Source organism: Myodes glareolus, chromosome 14 (genome assembly GCF_982192425.1).
Source record: "Myodes glareolus chromosome 14, mMyoGla1.1, whole genome shotgun sequence".
Classification (NCBI taxonomy): domain Eukaryota; kingdom Metazoa; phylum Chordata; class Mammalia; order Rodentia; family Cricetidae; genus Myodes; species Myodes glareolus.
Genome location: NC_142039.1, coordinates 6,585,760 through 6,601,910, shown reverse-complemented (window position 1 = coordinate 6,601,910; position 16,151 = coordinate 6,585,760). Strand labels below are relative to the sequence as shown.

The 16,151-nt window shown below is 41.7% G+C and overlaps 1 protein-coding gene across 3 annotated transcripts; it reads left to right on the top strand.

The window, feature by feature from the left end:
- Positions 1-244: 244 nt before the first annotated feature.
- On the top strand, positions 245-8,099 carry Thnsl1 (threonine synthase like 1). Of its 3 annotated transcripts, XM_048460967.3 has the most exons (4): positions 281-382; positions 1,601-1,738; positions 3,609-3,764; positions 5,121-8,099. In XM_048460967.3, the coding sequence occupies exon 4, from the start codon at positions 5,168-5,170 to the stop codon at positions 7,409-7,411; it is 2,244 nt and encodes a 747-aa protein (XP_048316924.3). In that variant the 5' UTR covers positions 281-382; positions 1,601-1,738; positions 3,609-3,764; positions 5,121-5,167; the 3' UTR covers positions 7,412-8,099. The 3 variants fall into 3 exon arrangements, with proteins under 3 accessions (XP_048316922.3, XP_048316927.3, XP_048316924.3); XM_048460965.3 differs by lacking the exon at positions 1,601-1,738 and having other exon boundaries at positions 245-382; XM_048460970.3 differs by lacking the exons at positions 1,601-1,738; positions 3,609-3,764 and having other exon boundaries at positions 257-382.
- The last annotated feature ends 8,052 nt before the right edge of the window (positions 8,100-16,151 follow it).

Here is a 16,151-nt window from a genome sequence, read left to right as displayed (position 1 = left end):
ACCCTCTGCTGCCTGAGAAATACGTAAGAACGTTCCTGAGCCTTTGAAAATAATGCCCCACCACCACCACCACCACTCAATTTTTTTTTCTTTTTTTTATTCAGTGCATCTGGGAAGAAAAATTCTACAACACGGGGCATGGCTGGTGCGCAGGCGTCACACAAGTCTCCAACACGCAGGCCCCGCCCGTGCGGGGGAAGGGGAGGAGCCGCGGGCCAGTGGGCGGGACGTGTTGGTCACGTGGCCGACCTAGCGGCGCAGTCGGCGCAGGCGCAGATGCAGCGGCTTTAGGGCGGGCGTGCCGGCTGAGGCTACCTTGGCGGTGCCGAAGCTGCTTCTTTTTCCCCTTCCTCTCCCTGGTCTTCTCTGGGTGGTTTACTTGGTGAGTTAATGGAGGAGGAAAGAAAGGCTGGCGCGGGGCGTTACCCTCATATCCTTCTCCGTCGCCCCCGATCTGGCCCTGCGAGGCCATCCACCTGTCGCACCGGTCCCCGCGGCCCGCCCTGTGCTCCGCTAGGTCTCGGGAGCGCGGGCGCGAGTGCGAGCCTGCGCCAGCAGGACCAGCATTTACAAGAGGGCCTCCGATTTTGCCCAGGTTTCAGCCCCCTAATCCCCTTTTGACGTTTATTTTCGCTCTCCGAGAAGTGCTTTTATTCCGTTTTGAGCCATATGCACTAGTATCTGCACGCTCATTTAGAAGCCTTGGCCCCAGCCACACTCTGTACTTGGGGAGAGAAAATCCGTAGCTCTGAATCCACTGGGAAGGTGTCCAGCAGGGAAGTCGTAGCGCATCACTTCTGCAGTTCTCACTGCCTAGTGGATGGGTTAAATGGCCTGGTGGCTTAGTGAGCTTTTCAGTTCCTACTTGGAAGGCTTCGCTCAATGTAAATGCTAATGTGAGACTCTTGCTAAATTTTATTCTATAAGAATAAAGAATAAATTTAATTTTCTGTTTTTCGATTTGATAGAATTTAATTTTTCTGGATAGTCCATAGTTCAGATGAATGACCTTTTGGGGGAAAGATTCTCCTTATTTTACATCAGATTGAGTTTTTAAGAAAAATGTTTTATATAAACAGGTATAAACAGAGATTACCCATTTTGGCCTTGGGAAAAAATGGTTGCTCTTCTTTTTGTTTAACATGTATAAAAAAAAATTCTCCAGGGGAGTCTGCTCCTGTGCTTGCTAAAGTTTGAATTATGAATTCATAGAATTAATCAACTTGATAATCATTAGCCAAGACATACATACCTTCCTGACCTCAGGACTGAACCCAGGGAATTAGCTAGCTAAGCCAGTGGTTGGAGCCACAGTGATGCCCCAAAGCTTATATTTGTTCTAATTGGAAGGAGTCGAATACGTGGGAAAAGATGTGAGAATACAGCCTTCAATGCAGGAAATGGTATAAGTTAACCCACATCATTCATGGGTTCTATATGTTAATTCCTGTTTGTTCAAGTTTATTCATAATCCCCCAAATCAATATCTGGTCACACAGGTTTAGTCATTGGTGAACTTGCACATGGCAGTGAAAATTTTGAATGTGGTATGTGCACATTCCCAGCTGAAGTCAAAGGTGTTGGTTGTTTGGGGTTTCAGTAACAGATGTTTTTGGTGCCTCGGGTTCTGCATTCTCATGCTTTCAGTGGCCACTCAGACAGGTCCTAAACTGAGTCCTCAGTTGCTCTATAGTGGTTCCAAGTATGAAGAGGCTGGTGTGTTTCACAGAGAAAACAGGTATGTTAGGATGGGTTTCATTTAGGCATGAGTTAGAGTGCCGTTGGCTTAGTTCATAGTATTTAATAAACAGTGTATGTAATGTCATTGAACAGATATGCATATGAAATAACATTAATATATTATTTATTGGAAAAAAGGATTGAGCCTAAAGGCTTGTAGGAATCCACCCTGGCATTTCACCTAAGAATGAAGAGCAAGTGGCCTTGCACAGCAGTTCAGGGAGAGAGACGGCATTAGAACGCCCAACTCCCGAATGAGAAGCAACTGTAGTGAAGGCCCAGTTTACAACTGGGAATTATTCCATCTTCTGACCTTTAATTAGCTTAGCTAAGACCTGGGAGAGAGGCTTCAGAGTCATTCTCATGACTAAATATTACAAAACACAATCTAGTATGTAGTGTACAGTTTTTCTTTAGAAAGCGTTCTATTGGGCTTGTCACAGCACTTGCTTGCCTTCTGCTAGCCTAAAGAGAACATTTACTGTGAAATGGTACTGCAGCATAATTTATAAATTCAGCTCCATAGTAGTTGTGTTTACCGTGCTCTCCCAATGTCGTTTGGAAAGAGGAAATGAGATAAAGGGTAAAATTGGAGCTTAGGGAGGGTGAGGCCAGAAGACAGGAGAAGATAAGGGAAGTTAATATGCGTGTGTCTGCTTTTCCACTGTCTGCTCTTTATGGAATGGACATCAAGAAACCGATATAAAGTTGAATCAAACATGGAAGATTAATTATCCATGAAAACAATAAAAACAAACAGAAACTCAGGTGTTACACAGTTCCGGCAGTGTGTGTGTGTATGTGCGTGTGAGTGTGATGTGAGTTGTTTGATGCATGTGTGTACCTAAGAGTGTACCTGTCATAAATAGATTAATTATGCTGTTTTGCACAGTGTCCTTAAAAACAGGTAGTGCTAACACACAGCACCAGAGTGCAGTTTTGTAAATTGCTTAGTGATTTAAGTTAAAGTTTTCTCTAGGCTTTGCTTTACTCTAAAGAGTGTATCAGACTACATGGCAAAAATTGTTTGTAATTTACGGTAAGCACCATTGTTCTCTCTGAAAATTTATAAATGATATGCCTAGCCTTATCTCTGGATAATTTCAATTTGGTCTACAGATTCTTTGATAGTTGTCATTGACTGGCAATGATTAATGTTAATATTTTTGTGCTAGTCACCAGAATACACCTTTGAATTTATCACGAACCTTTTTCAGTAGCTAAGATGTGTAAGTGGATGGCAGGTGCTTATAGGTTTTTCATGATAATTTGGGTGGATTAAAAAAAATCTGAAAGAACCATTTAGGTCCTTATTTCATAGCTTTTAGTTAACTGGTCAGCCCCTCATTAAACATCTAATTAAGTGATTAAAAATCACATGTCACGGTGAAAGATTTTGCAGTTGTTATTATTTGGTTATATTGTCTTTTTATTTTATTTTATATGTACGAGTGTTTTACTCACATAGATATCTGTGTATCGTGTGCCTGTCTGGTGTCCAGAGAGGTTAGAAGAGGGCACCAGATCCTGGAAACTAGATTGACAGATGGTTGTGAACTGCTGTGTGGTGCTGGAAATCAATTCCTGGTCCTAGGCAGGAACAAGTACTCTTCACTTCTGAGTCATCTCTCCAGTCCTGGTTATGGTTATGTTGTCTTTTATTGCTTAGTGGTAAAAATGCCTTCTTTATTGCTAGCAAAATTCTTTGCTGTTATACTATAAATGTTGCAATAAAGAAAAGCCCAATATCTTAATCATTCAGTAATAGATGATTTACAAATTTCAGGTGCCATTTTGAAGTATTTACACATGAAATTTTGTGATACTGTATAAAGTTCTGATTAACTTGAAATTCTTTTTCATTATAGACCCTACTTTCTTCAAAGATTGGCTTTGCCTCGGTCTTACTAAACTCTTCATCTATGGTTCCTGTTATTTTGCGTTTATACTTCAATGGAGTTAGACACAGCAGCATACAAAGTCAGTGGGAAATGAATTCTTTCTCTTGATAGGTTGAAGTGCTTGTAAGTAAAATTCAGAATTAACTTTTTAAAAATAGTCTGAAGATTTTATTGCAAAACAGAGTTTAGGTAGTATTAATAACAGTATACTGTTGGAAATTTTTTTATAGTTTTCTACTTAATTTTTGATACAGTTTACTGCATATTAGTTCTATCAGAGAGCATGCCTATACAATTATCTCCGTCAATTTAAGACATATTGCAAGCTATTAAATAAAATTTTATTATAGCAAAATATTTGATATTTGGCATGTTTTAAGGATGAGTACATTTCCAAAGACAGGCAATTGATGTGAACAATTGTAGATCGTCTCCATATGCCAAAAAAGTTTTCTTTTCATCATTGAATATCCTCATGAGTTTCTTTCTTTGAAGTCTAGAATTAAGTCTCACCATTAATAATGCTTACAGGAACATAAATGAAAGTGAAGGCCTCATTAATTAGTCTTTATTAATTTTGGCACATTTTCCATTTCACTATGGCCTTTTAAAGGCATCGAATATCAAAATGTCAACGTGACCCTCAGGAGTCTGCAGGTTAAAGACAGACGGGGGAGAAAAGGACACATGTGGAACTGCAGCTTGGAAAATTGTGTATGCATCTTATAAGCAAGTGTGCTTGTTTATTCCAGTTTCCTGTTGTGGATTTTATAAGAAATTAATAAATAATGATAATCTATCAAAATGATCATAAAGATAAGTTGAATATTAAGAGTTTGTCTCAGCTTTTATGAGTTGCAGGTACTTGTTACTACAACTCCACATTTTCTCCGCATGTGTTATAAGCCAGCAAATCGTGACCCTGTCTTTGTCACAGTGTTCCTACAAGGAAGAGAGACGCCAGTGGGATTACTGTGTCTTTATGAGGACGCGTGTTGGGACATTTTCTGAATAAGATTTCTGTTGTTAACCTTTGCTTTGTAACACCCTGGGAGTCATACATATTTTTTTAAAGTTTCATTTTATTGGTGTCTTGAAATTTGAAATGATATTAGCAAATACTGTGTGTTTTTTTCTGACAACCAAATAGACGTCAGAGTAGAAGAGGGGCTGGGAGAGGGAATGGGAGAGGAGAGGCAGAAGGGATGGGAAGGGGTGGAGAAAGGGCAATCTGAGTTTAATGAAAGCTTAATGGAAGTGGCTCAGTGAAGCTCACTGCTTTGTGTAATTAATATGTCATAATTATATCAGTTTATTAAGAAAGATAGTATATAGTATACTCTTATAATACTTCTTAAGTGTCCATCAGTTTGAAATATTTTGAACGTCTTATGTGTTGAAGGCATGAATATATTCAATCCTTTCGGGATTTTAAACATTTCTTGAAGTAAGTAACTAAATGTCTTTATGTCTTTAAAGGGTCTAAAGTCAACCCTAGGTTGGCTCAGACAGAAAAGTGGAAAGAAATGCTGAACTTTACCAGATGTCAGCACCTGAAACAGATAACGCAGAAGTGTTTTTCCAGTGTACCGGTTATCGTGAGGACTCACACACAGTGCTTGCTCTCACGGGCCTTTGCGTATGCAGGATCAGGGAAGTCATGGCGCTCAATCCACTCTCTTGTTGGAGACAAAAATATTATCCTGATGGGGCCTCCTGGTGCAGGGAAAACGACGGTAGGCAGAATAATAGGTCACAAACTAGGCCGTTGTGTCATTGACGTGGACGATGACATCCTGGAGAAAACCTGGAAGATGAGCGCTTCTGAAAAATTGCAGGATGTTGGTAATGAGCAATTTTTAGAAGAGGAAGGAAAAGCCGTGTTAAACTTGTCAGCATCTGGAAGTGTGATTTCCCTCAGTGGATCCAATCCCATGCATGATGCTAGTATGTGGCATCTGAAGAAAAATGGGATTGTTGTGTACTTGGATGTGCCTCTAGTGGATATAATTAGTCGTCTGAAATCACTGAAAGCTGGCAGGATTGTTGGTCAGAACTCTGGAGCATCCCTGAGAGACTTACTGCGGCACACAAGACTGTACTATAAGAAGTGGTACGACACTCGAGTCTTCTGTGAGAGCGGGGCTTCCGCCGAGGAGGTTGCTGATAGAGTGCTGGACGCGGTGAAAAGATACCAAGATGTGGATTCAGAGACATTCATTTCAACAAGGCACGTGTGTCCTAAAGACCTTGACAAGAAGCCTCCACCAAAATACTTCAGTGAAGCTGTGATTGAGGGATTGGCTTCTGATGGCGGACTCTTTGTCCCTGAGAAGGAGTTGCCGAAATTAAGCTGTGGGGAGTGGAAAAACCTAATAGGAGCGACCTACATAGAAAGAGCACAGATCCTTCTGGAAAGGTGTATTCACCCTGCAGACATACCGGCCACCAAGTTGGGAGAAATGATTGAAACTGCTTACGGGGACAACTTCGCCTGCTCCAAAATTGCCCCCGTCAGGCATCTGTCGGGCAACCAGTTCATCCTGGAGCTGTTCTACGGGCCCACAGGGTCCTTCAAGGATCTGTCCTTACAGCTCATGCCTCACATCTTTGCCTACTGTATCCCACCAAGCTGCAATTATGTGATCCTTGTAGCGACTGCAGGAGACACGGGGAGTGCGGTCTTAAATGGGTTTAGCCACCTTAGTAAAAGTGACAAGCAAAGGACAGCTGTGGTCACATTTTTCCCAGAGAATGGAGTGAGTAGTTTTCAAAAAGCACAGATAATTGGCAGTCAGAGAGAAAACGGATGGGCAATAGGCGTCAGGTCAGATTTCGATTTTTGCCAGACAGCTATTAAAAAAATATTTAATGATTCTGATTTTACTGGCTTTCTGACTGTGGAATATGGAACAGTCTTAAGTTCAGCAAATTCTATAAATTGGGCTCGGCTGCTTCCCCAAGTAGTTTATCATGCATCTGCCTATCTTGATCTTGTTAGCCAAGGGTTTATTTCCTTTGGAAGCCCAGTAGATGTCTGCATCCCCACAGGAAACTTTGGGAACATGTTAGCAGCAGTCTATGCCAAGATGATGGGGATCCCTATCCGAAAATTCATCTGTGCCTCTAATCAGAACCATGTTTTGACGGATTTCATAAAAACTGGACATTATGATCTAAGGGATAGGAAATTAGCACCGACCTTTTCACCATCAATAGATATTCTCAAATCTTCAAACCTGGAGCGACATTTATACTTGATGGCTAACAAAGATGGACAGTTAATGGCAAATTTATTTAATCAGTTAGAGAGCCAACTTCACTTCCAGATAGAGAAGATGCTCGTCCAGAAGCTGCAGGAGGACTTTGTTGCTGACTGGTGTTCTGAGGGGGAGTGCCTCGCAGCCATCAGCAGTACCTACAACACGGCAGGGTATATTCTGGATCCACACACGGCTGTTGCAAAGGTGGTTGCAGACAGGATGAAAGACAAAACCTGCCCGGTGATCATCTCATCGACAGCTCACTACTCGAAGTTTGCACCCGCTATCCTGCAGGCCCTGAAGATTAAAGAACTCAACCAGACGTCATCAAGCCAGCTTTACTTACTGGGTTCGTACAATGCATTACCACCGCCTCATGAGGCTTTGTTAGAGAGAATGAAGCACCAAGGGAAGATGGACTACCAGGTTTGTGCAGCTGACGTGAACGCCCTGAAGAGCCATGTGGAAAAACTGATCCAAAATCAGTTCATAAGGAAGTCTGAGTAGAGTATTTTTCTTGGCAAGAAGCAAAAATAAATCTTGAGAGTTGGTTGGGACTACAGTAGCGTTTTGTTCTGTATAAATGTTTTGTATGCATCTGTTGGAATTCCAGCGCCCTGACCCCTGGGCCTGACCTTACACCTGAGTGACCTCCGGGTCCTCCAGAAGGGACCTTCCAGCATTGCCCCTGGAACCTGGTGCTGCCAAGCTTCATTCTCTGCTTGTGGGGGATTTGACAGTTTCTCCTTCACCCCGCTTCTTAGAGGAACAAAATGCTGGTATCTAGCTTGGCATTTAAAATCTTTAAGCACAGCTAAGTACTGCATCTATAGCCATTTGCTGTTTATTGTTCAAACCGTTTGTTGCTTGAGATAGTTAACTCACACAGCAGAAATAGGAAGTTAGTTCATTAAGATTGGAGCCATCTTGTTTTAACCCTTTCAAGCTCCAGCTGGGACAGTGGTTGCTTCCGTGTCTCCACATTGCCCAGCTGGAGTTGGCAGACTGCTCACTGCCCTTAGGGTCTTTGTAGTTAGGCTGGGAAAGTCTGAAAGTCGAGCCAGCATTTAACTCGGTGTAGCCATCAGCAGAACTGTGGAGTCGTACACAGAAATAAATCACCCACTTCAAGAGGAAGGGGTTCCAAAATCAGTAATGCTTAAAAGTTTTAATAAAAGTACAATTATAGACAACAGCTTTTCTATATTATTTGAAGTCTGTTCCTATTTGTCTCAAATTTAATAAACATTTTTGGGCACCTAACCCACTCAAATTAATGCAAATGCTTAATGTCCATTGCTGTGTAGTGGCAGTGATTTTAGCTGCTCTGTGTGTATTTCCTGAATATTTACTTTCTGGATTACAGGTTGTCACTGACCTGAAGTGTCTCCACCACAAGATGGCATTCCTCACAGAGTGTCTTTGCTGATGATGTTCTGCATCTAGTTAGCTTAATTTGAAAATTAAAATGATGAAAAATATTAATAGTTCTAAAGGGCAAGGAGCAATCTGTTTTACAAGTTTGAAATTAAACTAATTCCATTTTAGCATCAGATCTCTGACTTGGCTTTTAAAATGTAGTTCTACAACCTGCCATGGAGGCTAGGAATGTCCCGGGTACAGTGCTTACCTAGCGTGCACAAAACTCTGGGTTCCAACCTTAGCACATCGGAGGGTAGAGACAGTGCTTAAAAACCATGTTAATCTACATAGTTTGAGGCCAGCCTGGGATACATGAGATCCTGTCTTTTTTAAAAAAAAGGAAAAAAAAAAAAAAGACAGAAATGAAAAACCTGAAGCAGTTTTTGATGATGGAGTTGCAAAGCTCCGGGTGTTTGTGTAAACAGTCTATCAGCTTAGAATATTTGCTTCAATGGATAAATGACGTTAAAATACTTGATTTTTGGACTCAATAACTAATGGGAGAACACATGTGTCTGAGTGACATACTGCACAAAATACCTGCCACAAAATATGTGTGAATAAATAAGAAGCAAGTGATGCGGCCAGGTGGGATAGAACTGAACAGAAAAAGGAGTAAGGTGTGGTGGCACACACGTGTGGTCCCAGCACCTGGGACGCTGAGGCAGGAGGACTGCAAGCTTGAGACCGTGTGTGCTACATAAACGAGCTAACAAAAGGAAACGTTGCTGTGAGGTAACCAGGTTCCACAGCAGGCGGAGTCCTGGGGCGCAGCTTTGGAGCAGGCAAGGGAGAGAAAATGCCGCTCTGCCTGCTTGGCTCCCCGCTGTGCTCCCGGTGTCTTCCTGTGGTGTGTGGTTCCCTCAGTTCTTCATTTTGTGTTTGTTTTGAGACAGGGTCTCACGATGTAGTCCTACCTGGCCTGAAATGCCCTATGTCGACCAGGCTGGCCACAAACTCACAGATCCTCCCTCCCGCCTCTGCCTCCCAAGTGCTGGGATTAAAGGCCTGCGCCACCACCGCCGGGCTTCAGCTCCCCCTTGCAGTGTGGGGATGAACAACAGTGTTTGCGCCCTCTCCTCCCGTGTAATTGAGGCGGTAGTCATCCTGTCAAGGGCTAGTGTCCAGCTGAGCCCTGTGCCCGGTTTCCTTCAACTCTGATAATGTGTTGCTTTCCTCTCCTGCTTTCTCAACTCCTCCCGCGAGCCTGACTTCCGGTGCATTTAGATGCTCCTTTCAGAGTTTCGCATTCAAAGCAAACCTTGACAAGCACCCACACATCTACCCAACTATGCTTCTGCAGGCTCTACCCAAGATGTAGTGCTGCCAAAGGCCATGTGATCCCCCGTTCTCATCTCCACTCAGTGTGGTGCAGGGTGGGTGGTGAAGCCTGCGATACTCGAGTCTCTGGAGTGGAGAGCAGAGACTGTGGCCCTCTTAGCATTTATTCCTCCTCCTCTAAGAAGTAGTTGTCCCAAAGCTCATGTGAGTCAGCGTGTGTGTGTGTGTGTGTGTGTGTGTGTGTGTGTGTGTGTGTATTTGCTTTGTTTAGTTTTGAAATTCTTCAATTCTTTATTTATTTATTGGTTTTTCGAGACAAGGTTTCTCTGTGTAGCTTTGGAGCATATTCCCGGAACTCACTCTGTAGCACAGGCTGCCCTCCAACTCACAGAGATCCTTCTGCCGCTGTCTCCCAAATGCTGGGATTAAAGGCGTGCACCACCACTGCCTGTGAACCCCTTCAATTTTCTGTAAATAAAATCATACTGCATGATCTGTTTATTGTGGCTGAGCACTTTAAAACTATGCCAGCCAGATGAATTAAGCTATGGCTCACCGACTTCTTAGTATAAAGTAATATATAATGTAATGTAAATATCACAATATGCTTATCAATTTGTGAGTGTTTTACTAATTTTTCTCTGTTCTTGTATCCATGAGTATATCATTTTGTAAAATTCTAGTAATGTGTTTTTTCTTGACATTATAATAAGAATGTATATATGAAATAATTATTTTACAATTACATGCCTACAGTGAATTTATAAGACTTTGAAAAACAGATAAGAGGTTTTGTTTTTGTTTTTGTTTTTGTTTTTTTGAGACAGGTTTTGCTATGTAGTCCTGTTGTCCTGGAACTTGCTCTGTAGAGCAGGCTGGCCTTGGACTCAGAGATATGTGTACCTCTGCCTCCTGAATATTGGGATTAAAGGCATGTGCATGACCACTGGGCTACAAGTAAGGTTTTTAATTGTACATTTTAGAAATTATAAAACGATTCGTTCAAAATAAAGTTAAGACAGTATTGTATGATGTTTTAGAGTTTGAAAGTTACCCACTGGAGAATCACGGACGGTGCAGCGTTGCCCTAAATCCACTGGCACACCACTGCTTGATGTCACCATAACAAAAATAGATTTTATGGCACCATCCAACCCATGAAATGTAGTCTGCCTTTGTTTCCGTTCATTAACATAAATAAAATCTACATGTGAAATAATCATTTTGGGGGGCTCCATCTACACGCTAACCATTAAAATCATTAGCTTTAGTTCTTTGATTTTTTTTTTTACTTTAAAAACAGATTTCTTCACAGATAAACTTCTCACTTAAAGCAAAGAAGTAGCAAATGTAACAGAAGAGAGAACCATCAAAGAGAAGACATCAAGCAATATTTTGATAGAAGTATAGTAAGTTGCTTCCTGCTGAGTTTGCTTTTGGTTGTTAGCCGTCTTTAATTTGTGAGTCTGGGGGCTGGAGAGATGGCTTGGCTGTCAAGTGCACTGGCTGTTTTTCCAAAGGACCCAAGTTTGATTGGCAGCACCCACGTGGCACCTCACAACCATTTGTACCTCCGGTTCCAGGGATACAATTCTCTCCTGGCTAATGCAGGTACCAGGCATGTGTACAGGGCACAGACATACATACAGCAAAACACATAAAAAATTTTAAAATAAATGTTCTAGGGGACATGATGACAATCATGGAATCCAAAGTTTAAAATTTAAGTGGAAGTTAAATAGGCAAATGGGACTGGAGGGAACATGGCCCAGAGTGTGGTATGTAGTGTTCATTTTGAAACAAAGGGTGTCCAGAGTTTTGAAGACGAGGCTAGGAAGGCAAGATCCATTTTGATTTGATTTCTGTAAGCTATGTGATGTCACTGAAGGAGTTTAAGTTGAATACTGTAGTCCTTTTTAAAAAGTCATTTTATGAGCATGACTGTTTTGCTTGCATCCTCAGAGGTCAGAAGAGGTCACTGGGTTTCCTAGCACTGGAGTGAGGGACAGGTCTCAGCCACCATGTGGCTGCTGGGAGTCGAACCTGGGCCCTGTGCGAGAACAAGTGCTCTCAACTACTGAGCCATCACTCCAGATCCACCCTCAGCCTTTTTACAGGTCCAAGATCAATTAGGAGGCCAGAGCCTGGGCCAAAGCACACAGCCTTTCTTCCTGCCTGTCTCCTGCCTTCATGTGCCGTCCCACCCACCTCCCAGGCCTTCTCTCCAGCAGGACCACTTCTCTGTGGTTGCCATATTCCAAAAGCAGAAATAGAAACTATAAGACTGATTAAGGTATAATGGTCCAGAACGTCTCTCCTACTGCACTGTATGCTTGCAGCAGCTGGCAAGTCCAGTTAGGTTCAAGGTGTACAGAAATAAGTTGCCCCTTTGAGCGGAGTAGCAGAGTCACACAGTAAAGGAATGCGGGATGAGGGCTTCCATGGGGCGTTTTATACACTCTACCACAGTTATAATAAGTTGGCATTTCAAGAGGAGGTTACTTACACCAGGAAGACAGTTTCTTGTTCATGATTTGAGAATTCTAACACTAATAATGTCGATTCCTGTACCTCATAGTATTTGATCACATGGCCTTTCTTTAATACACAGAATCGGGATTCTGTCTTTCTTTGGTGAAAATTTGCCATGGTTAAGTTCAGAATATACAAGAGTTCACGCCATTTGTTAATATCCCTTTAAAACTTCACCAGATGAGTCCATTGGCAAAGCCTTTGCTAAGCAAGATGAGGACCTGAGTTTGATTTCTAGAACCTGTGTTTAAAATGCCTGGCGAGGTGATGCATGCTCATAACCCCAGTACTGGAGGCAGAGATGGATGAATCCCGGAGCTTGCCAGTCTACCAGTCTAGCCTTCTCGGTGAGTTCCGGGTTAGTAAGAGACCCCATCTTAAAGCAAACAAAACCAAACAAACCAAGATAGACAGCACCTGAGGAACGAAACTTGAGGCTGACCTGACCTTCACACACATGTGCCCACCCCCCACATAAACATATATGTACACAGACAAGTTGACAAGATTGTACAGTGGTTTTTGTCAATAATTGTGAGCATGATTTTAATGGCTTCACAATAGTTTTTATAGATACACCTTAATATATGTTATCCTTCCTCTACTGTCTAAAGCTACCTACATGGCTTTTGGTCATCTATTCATGACACATTTGTTAACGTGGAATTATTAGATAAATGTATGGACATTTAAAATATATTTGCGATTCTTCAGAAAGGATCCTATCTCAACCTTCTGGTTCCCATGGCTTTGGTGAGGGACAGTGTTTGTCTGGGCTATTGTCTTTTTGTGTGGAACATAACTCCTATCTTTTTGAGAGTTTTTGGTGTGGCTTTGTTCTGTTGTTTTGCTCTTGTCTCTTTTCAGCAGTTGCATGGTGTATCTAAGCATGGCTTTCTATGTATTTATCTTATTTGGAGTTTTGTAAGCTGCTTGAATGTGTAAGTTCTTTCTTTCACACATTTTGATAGGCTTCTGGTTATTCACTGCTTATCCTGTCTCAGTCTCTTATCTCTTTATAATTCTGCTTACTTGTGACTTATATAAAGATCCTGCAGTACCTTTAATCCCAGCAGTTGAGAGGCAGAGGCAAGCAGATCTCTGAGTTCATGGCCAGCCTGGTCTACACTTCTAATTTCATTATTTTAGTGGGATTGTCATTGCCATTTTCTGTGTGTTTATTTTTGATATTGAAAAGGGAAGTAACACTTATTTTTTGTCAACGATGAAAGTTTATTATTTAAATTTTCTTCTTTGGTAGTTTGATGCATATCTACAATGTATTTACATGCTAACCACTCCAGCTCCTCCTGGACACACCCCACATTTTCCTCCCAACTTCGTGTTCTTCCTCTCCCCCTGCTTTCATGTATGTGTGTGACCACACACACACAGAATTAATGCTAACCAAATGCACATGGGTATAGGGTCATCTGATGGAGTCTGAGCAACCTACAATAGGTCACACCCCCAGGATCCATCAGCTGCCAGTAGCTCCTCAGCTAGGTGTGAGAATTGAAACCTCTTAACCCGTCCACATTGGAATGTTGCCTGGCTTCACTATTGCAGAGACAGACAGCTCAAGCTCTTCCGTGCAGCAGCCCTGCCGCATCTGGAAGACACTGCTTTGCGGTCCTCCCTGCCCTCTGACTCTGTCATCTCTCTGCTTCCTCCTCTTTAATGTCTGAGCCTCGGCAGGGAGGGGGTATGATAGGTCTCACCTGTGGCTGGGCACTCTGCAGTCACCTGTTCTCTGCACTTGACAAACTGTGAATCCCTGCAAGAGGAAGCTCCTCTGATGAGGGATGAGAGAGAGCGGCTCTAACCTCTGAATCTAAGAACAGACATCGAAAGGCAGTTAGATACTATGTCCCTCCATCGAAACAGTAGTAGCCTCTCCCCTGGGCCTGACCCCCGAGCCATGGGTCCTACCATCCTCCCCCATAAATTCACTCCTCCCTCATCCAGTGGTTCCTTTCTAGTTTTCCAACTTTAAGGGTATTTTAAGTGGGACACACAAAATCAAAGATGCCAAGCTAGGATCCATCTGAGTAAGAGCTGATGGCTTTTATTTGTCTCTCTTGTCTGGGTTTCCCTTCTCAGTTCCATCCATTTATTGGCAAATTTTACTTTTGTTGTCCTTTGGCATTCCTCAAAACTATTGAAATGTATTTAATTTGTTTTTTGAGACAGGGTTTTATAATGTTACCTTAGAGAGCCTGAAGTTCCCTGCTTAGACCTCATGCTTGTGTAAAGCCCCCCATCTCGTGCTCCCAAATGCTGGGATTAAAGGCCTGCACCACTACTCTTGGCTTTCTAGTCAGTTATGAAAACGTTCTCTATGCATGTTTTCTGTCACTGGGTTACTTATTCTGTCCTAGGGTTTAGTTTAGGGGATAATATTTCTGTTCTTTGCCACTTTATGGGAAGTAAATATGTTGATATGATTTTAAAGTATATTTTAGAATTAATTGGTGAGGTGGCTCTGAAGGGAAAGGTTCCTGTTGCCAAGACTACTGACCTGAGCTCAGTGGCCAGGACTCACTTGGTGAAGGGTGAGAACTGATCCTGTAAAGTGTCCTTTGACCTCCATACACATGTGCGTGAGTGTGAGAGCCTACACAGAAACACACAAATGGATAGATGAATGTAATTAAAATTGTTTAAAATATTTTAGTACTTAAGAAAATAATTTTGGAAAATAAAGGAATACTCTAAGGAACCACACAATTTAGATAGTTTGTAAAATATTACCATAAAAGTACATTGAAAGAAACCTTTTCCTACACACTCAGGATTCATCAAAATGTTGCTGTACTGGAAATTTAATTTCCACCTTAAGAAGTCTAAGATATTAATAGAAGGTGTTATATTTGGGGGGAAAAATTGAGAATGTACCAACTGCAAACTGATATGAGTTTTAGGCCCAAACAGTAGACTCTTACTGTGTTTTCTAACAAAGTAAATCTCAGAGTCATTGGCCCTGGGACCAGTGACAGTTTAAGTGCCAATTATGCAAATTCTTACACTTTAGAAATCATGATCATGAAGCCTGTTTTTCTTCTATAAATTTAGTCTGACAATGAACACAATCTTAGCAGGTTTATTCGTGGATGCTAAATATTTTCATATCCCATTCTTTTTATGACAAGGGTATTGCTATATATCAGCAGCAGGATAAGATCCCAGGCAGTCACTAGAAAATGCTGGTCTGTCGTTCTGTTTGGTCACTCATATTTAATTATTCAATACTAGTCATGGCTAGAAAAAGAATGTATAGTTCAATTAACAAACTCTTGTACCTTATTTTGACTGAAGCTTTTTCCCTTGTCTAATGTGGGATTCCCCTCTGTATGGTGTGAATACTGTCTTAGTGTAGTGCGAGAGGGCCTGCTTTTGGTCCCGTCTGCCCGGCTAGCTTAGCCCCGAAATAACCACATGGAAATTGTATTAATTAAATTACTGCCTGGTCCATTATCTCTAGCCCCTTATTGGCTAACTCTCACAAATTAGTTAAGCCCATCTCCATTAATGTGTATTGCCACTTGACTGTGGCTTACCTGCATGAGGCTAACCAGCGTCCGTCTCAGGCAGGAGAACCATGACTTCTGCCTGACTCTGCTCTTCTTCCCAGAATTCTATTCTGTCTTCCCCATCTACCTGAGTTCCTCCCTATCAACTAGGCCATGGCAGTTTCTGTAATGACCAATGAAAGCAACACGAATACAGAAGGACCTCCTACACCATTTCCCCTTTTCTGTTTAAACAAAAAAGTCTTTCACTTTAACATAATAAAATTACATATAACAAAAAAAGTTATCAAGCAAGAATTACAGTCATACTATTTATATTTATTTTATCTTTTATCATAACTAAGGAAAATTATAACTATAACTATCTATTCTTCAACTCCATCAAAGACTCCAGAAGGATATAATATTACCTAAGTAAACAGGAAGTACATTGTAAGCATCTTCTGAAACTCTAGAAATGACAGAGACATCTCGCTGCC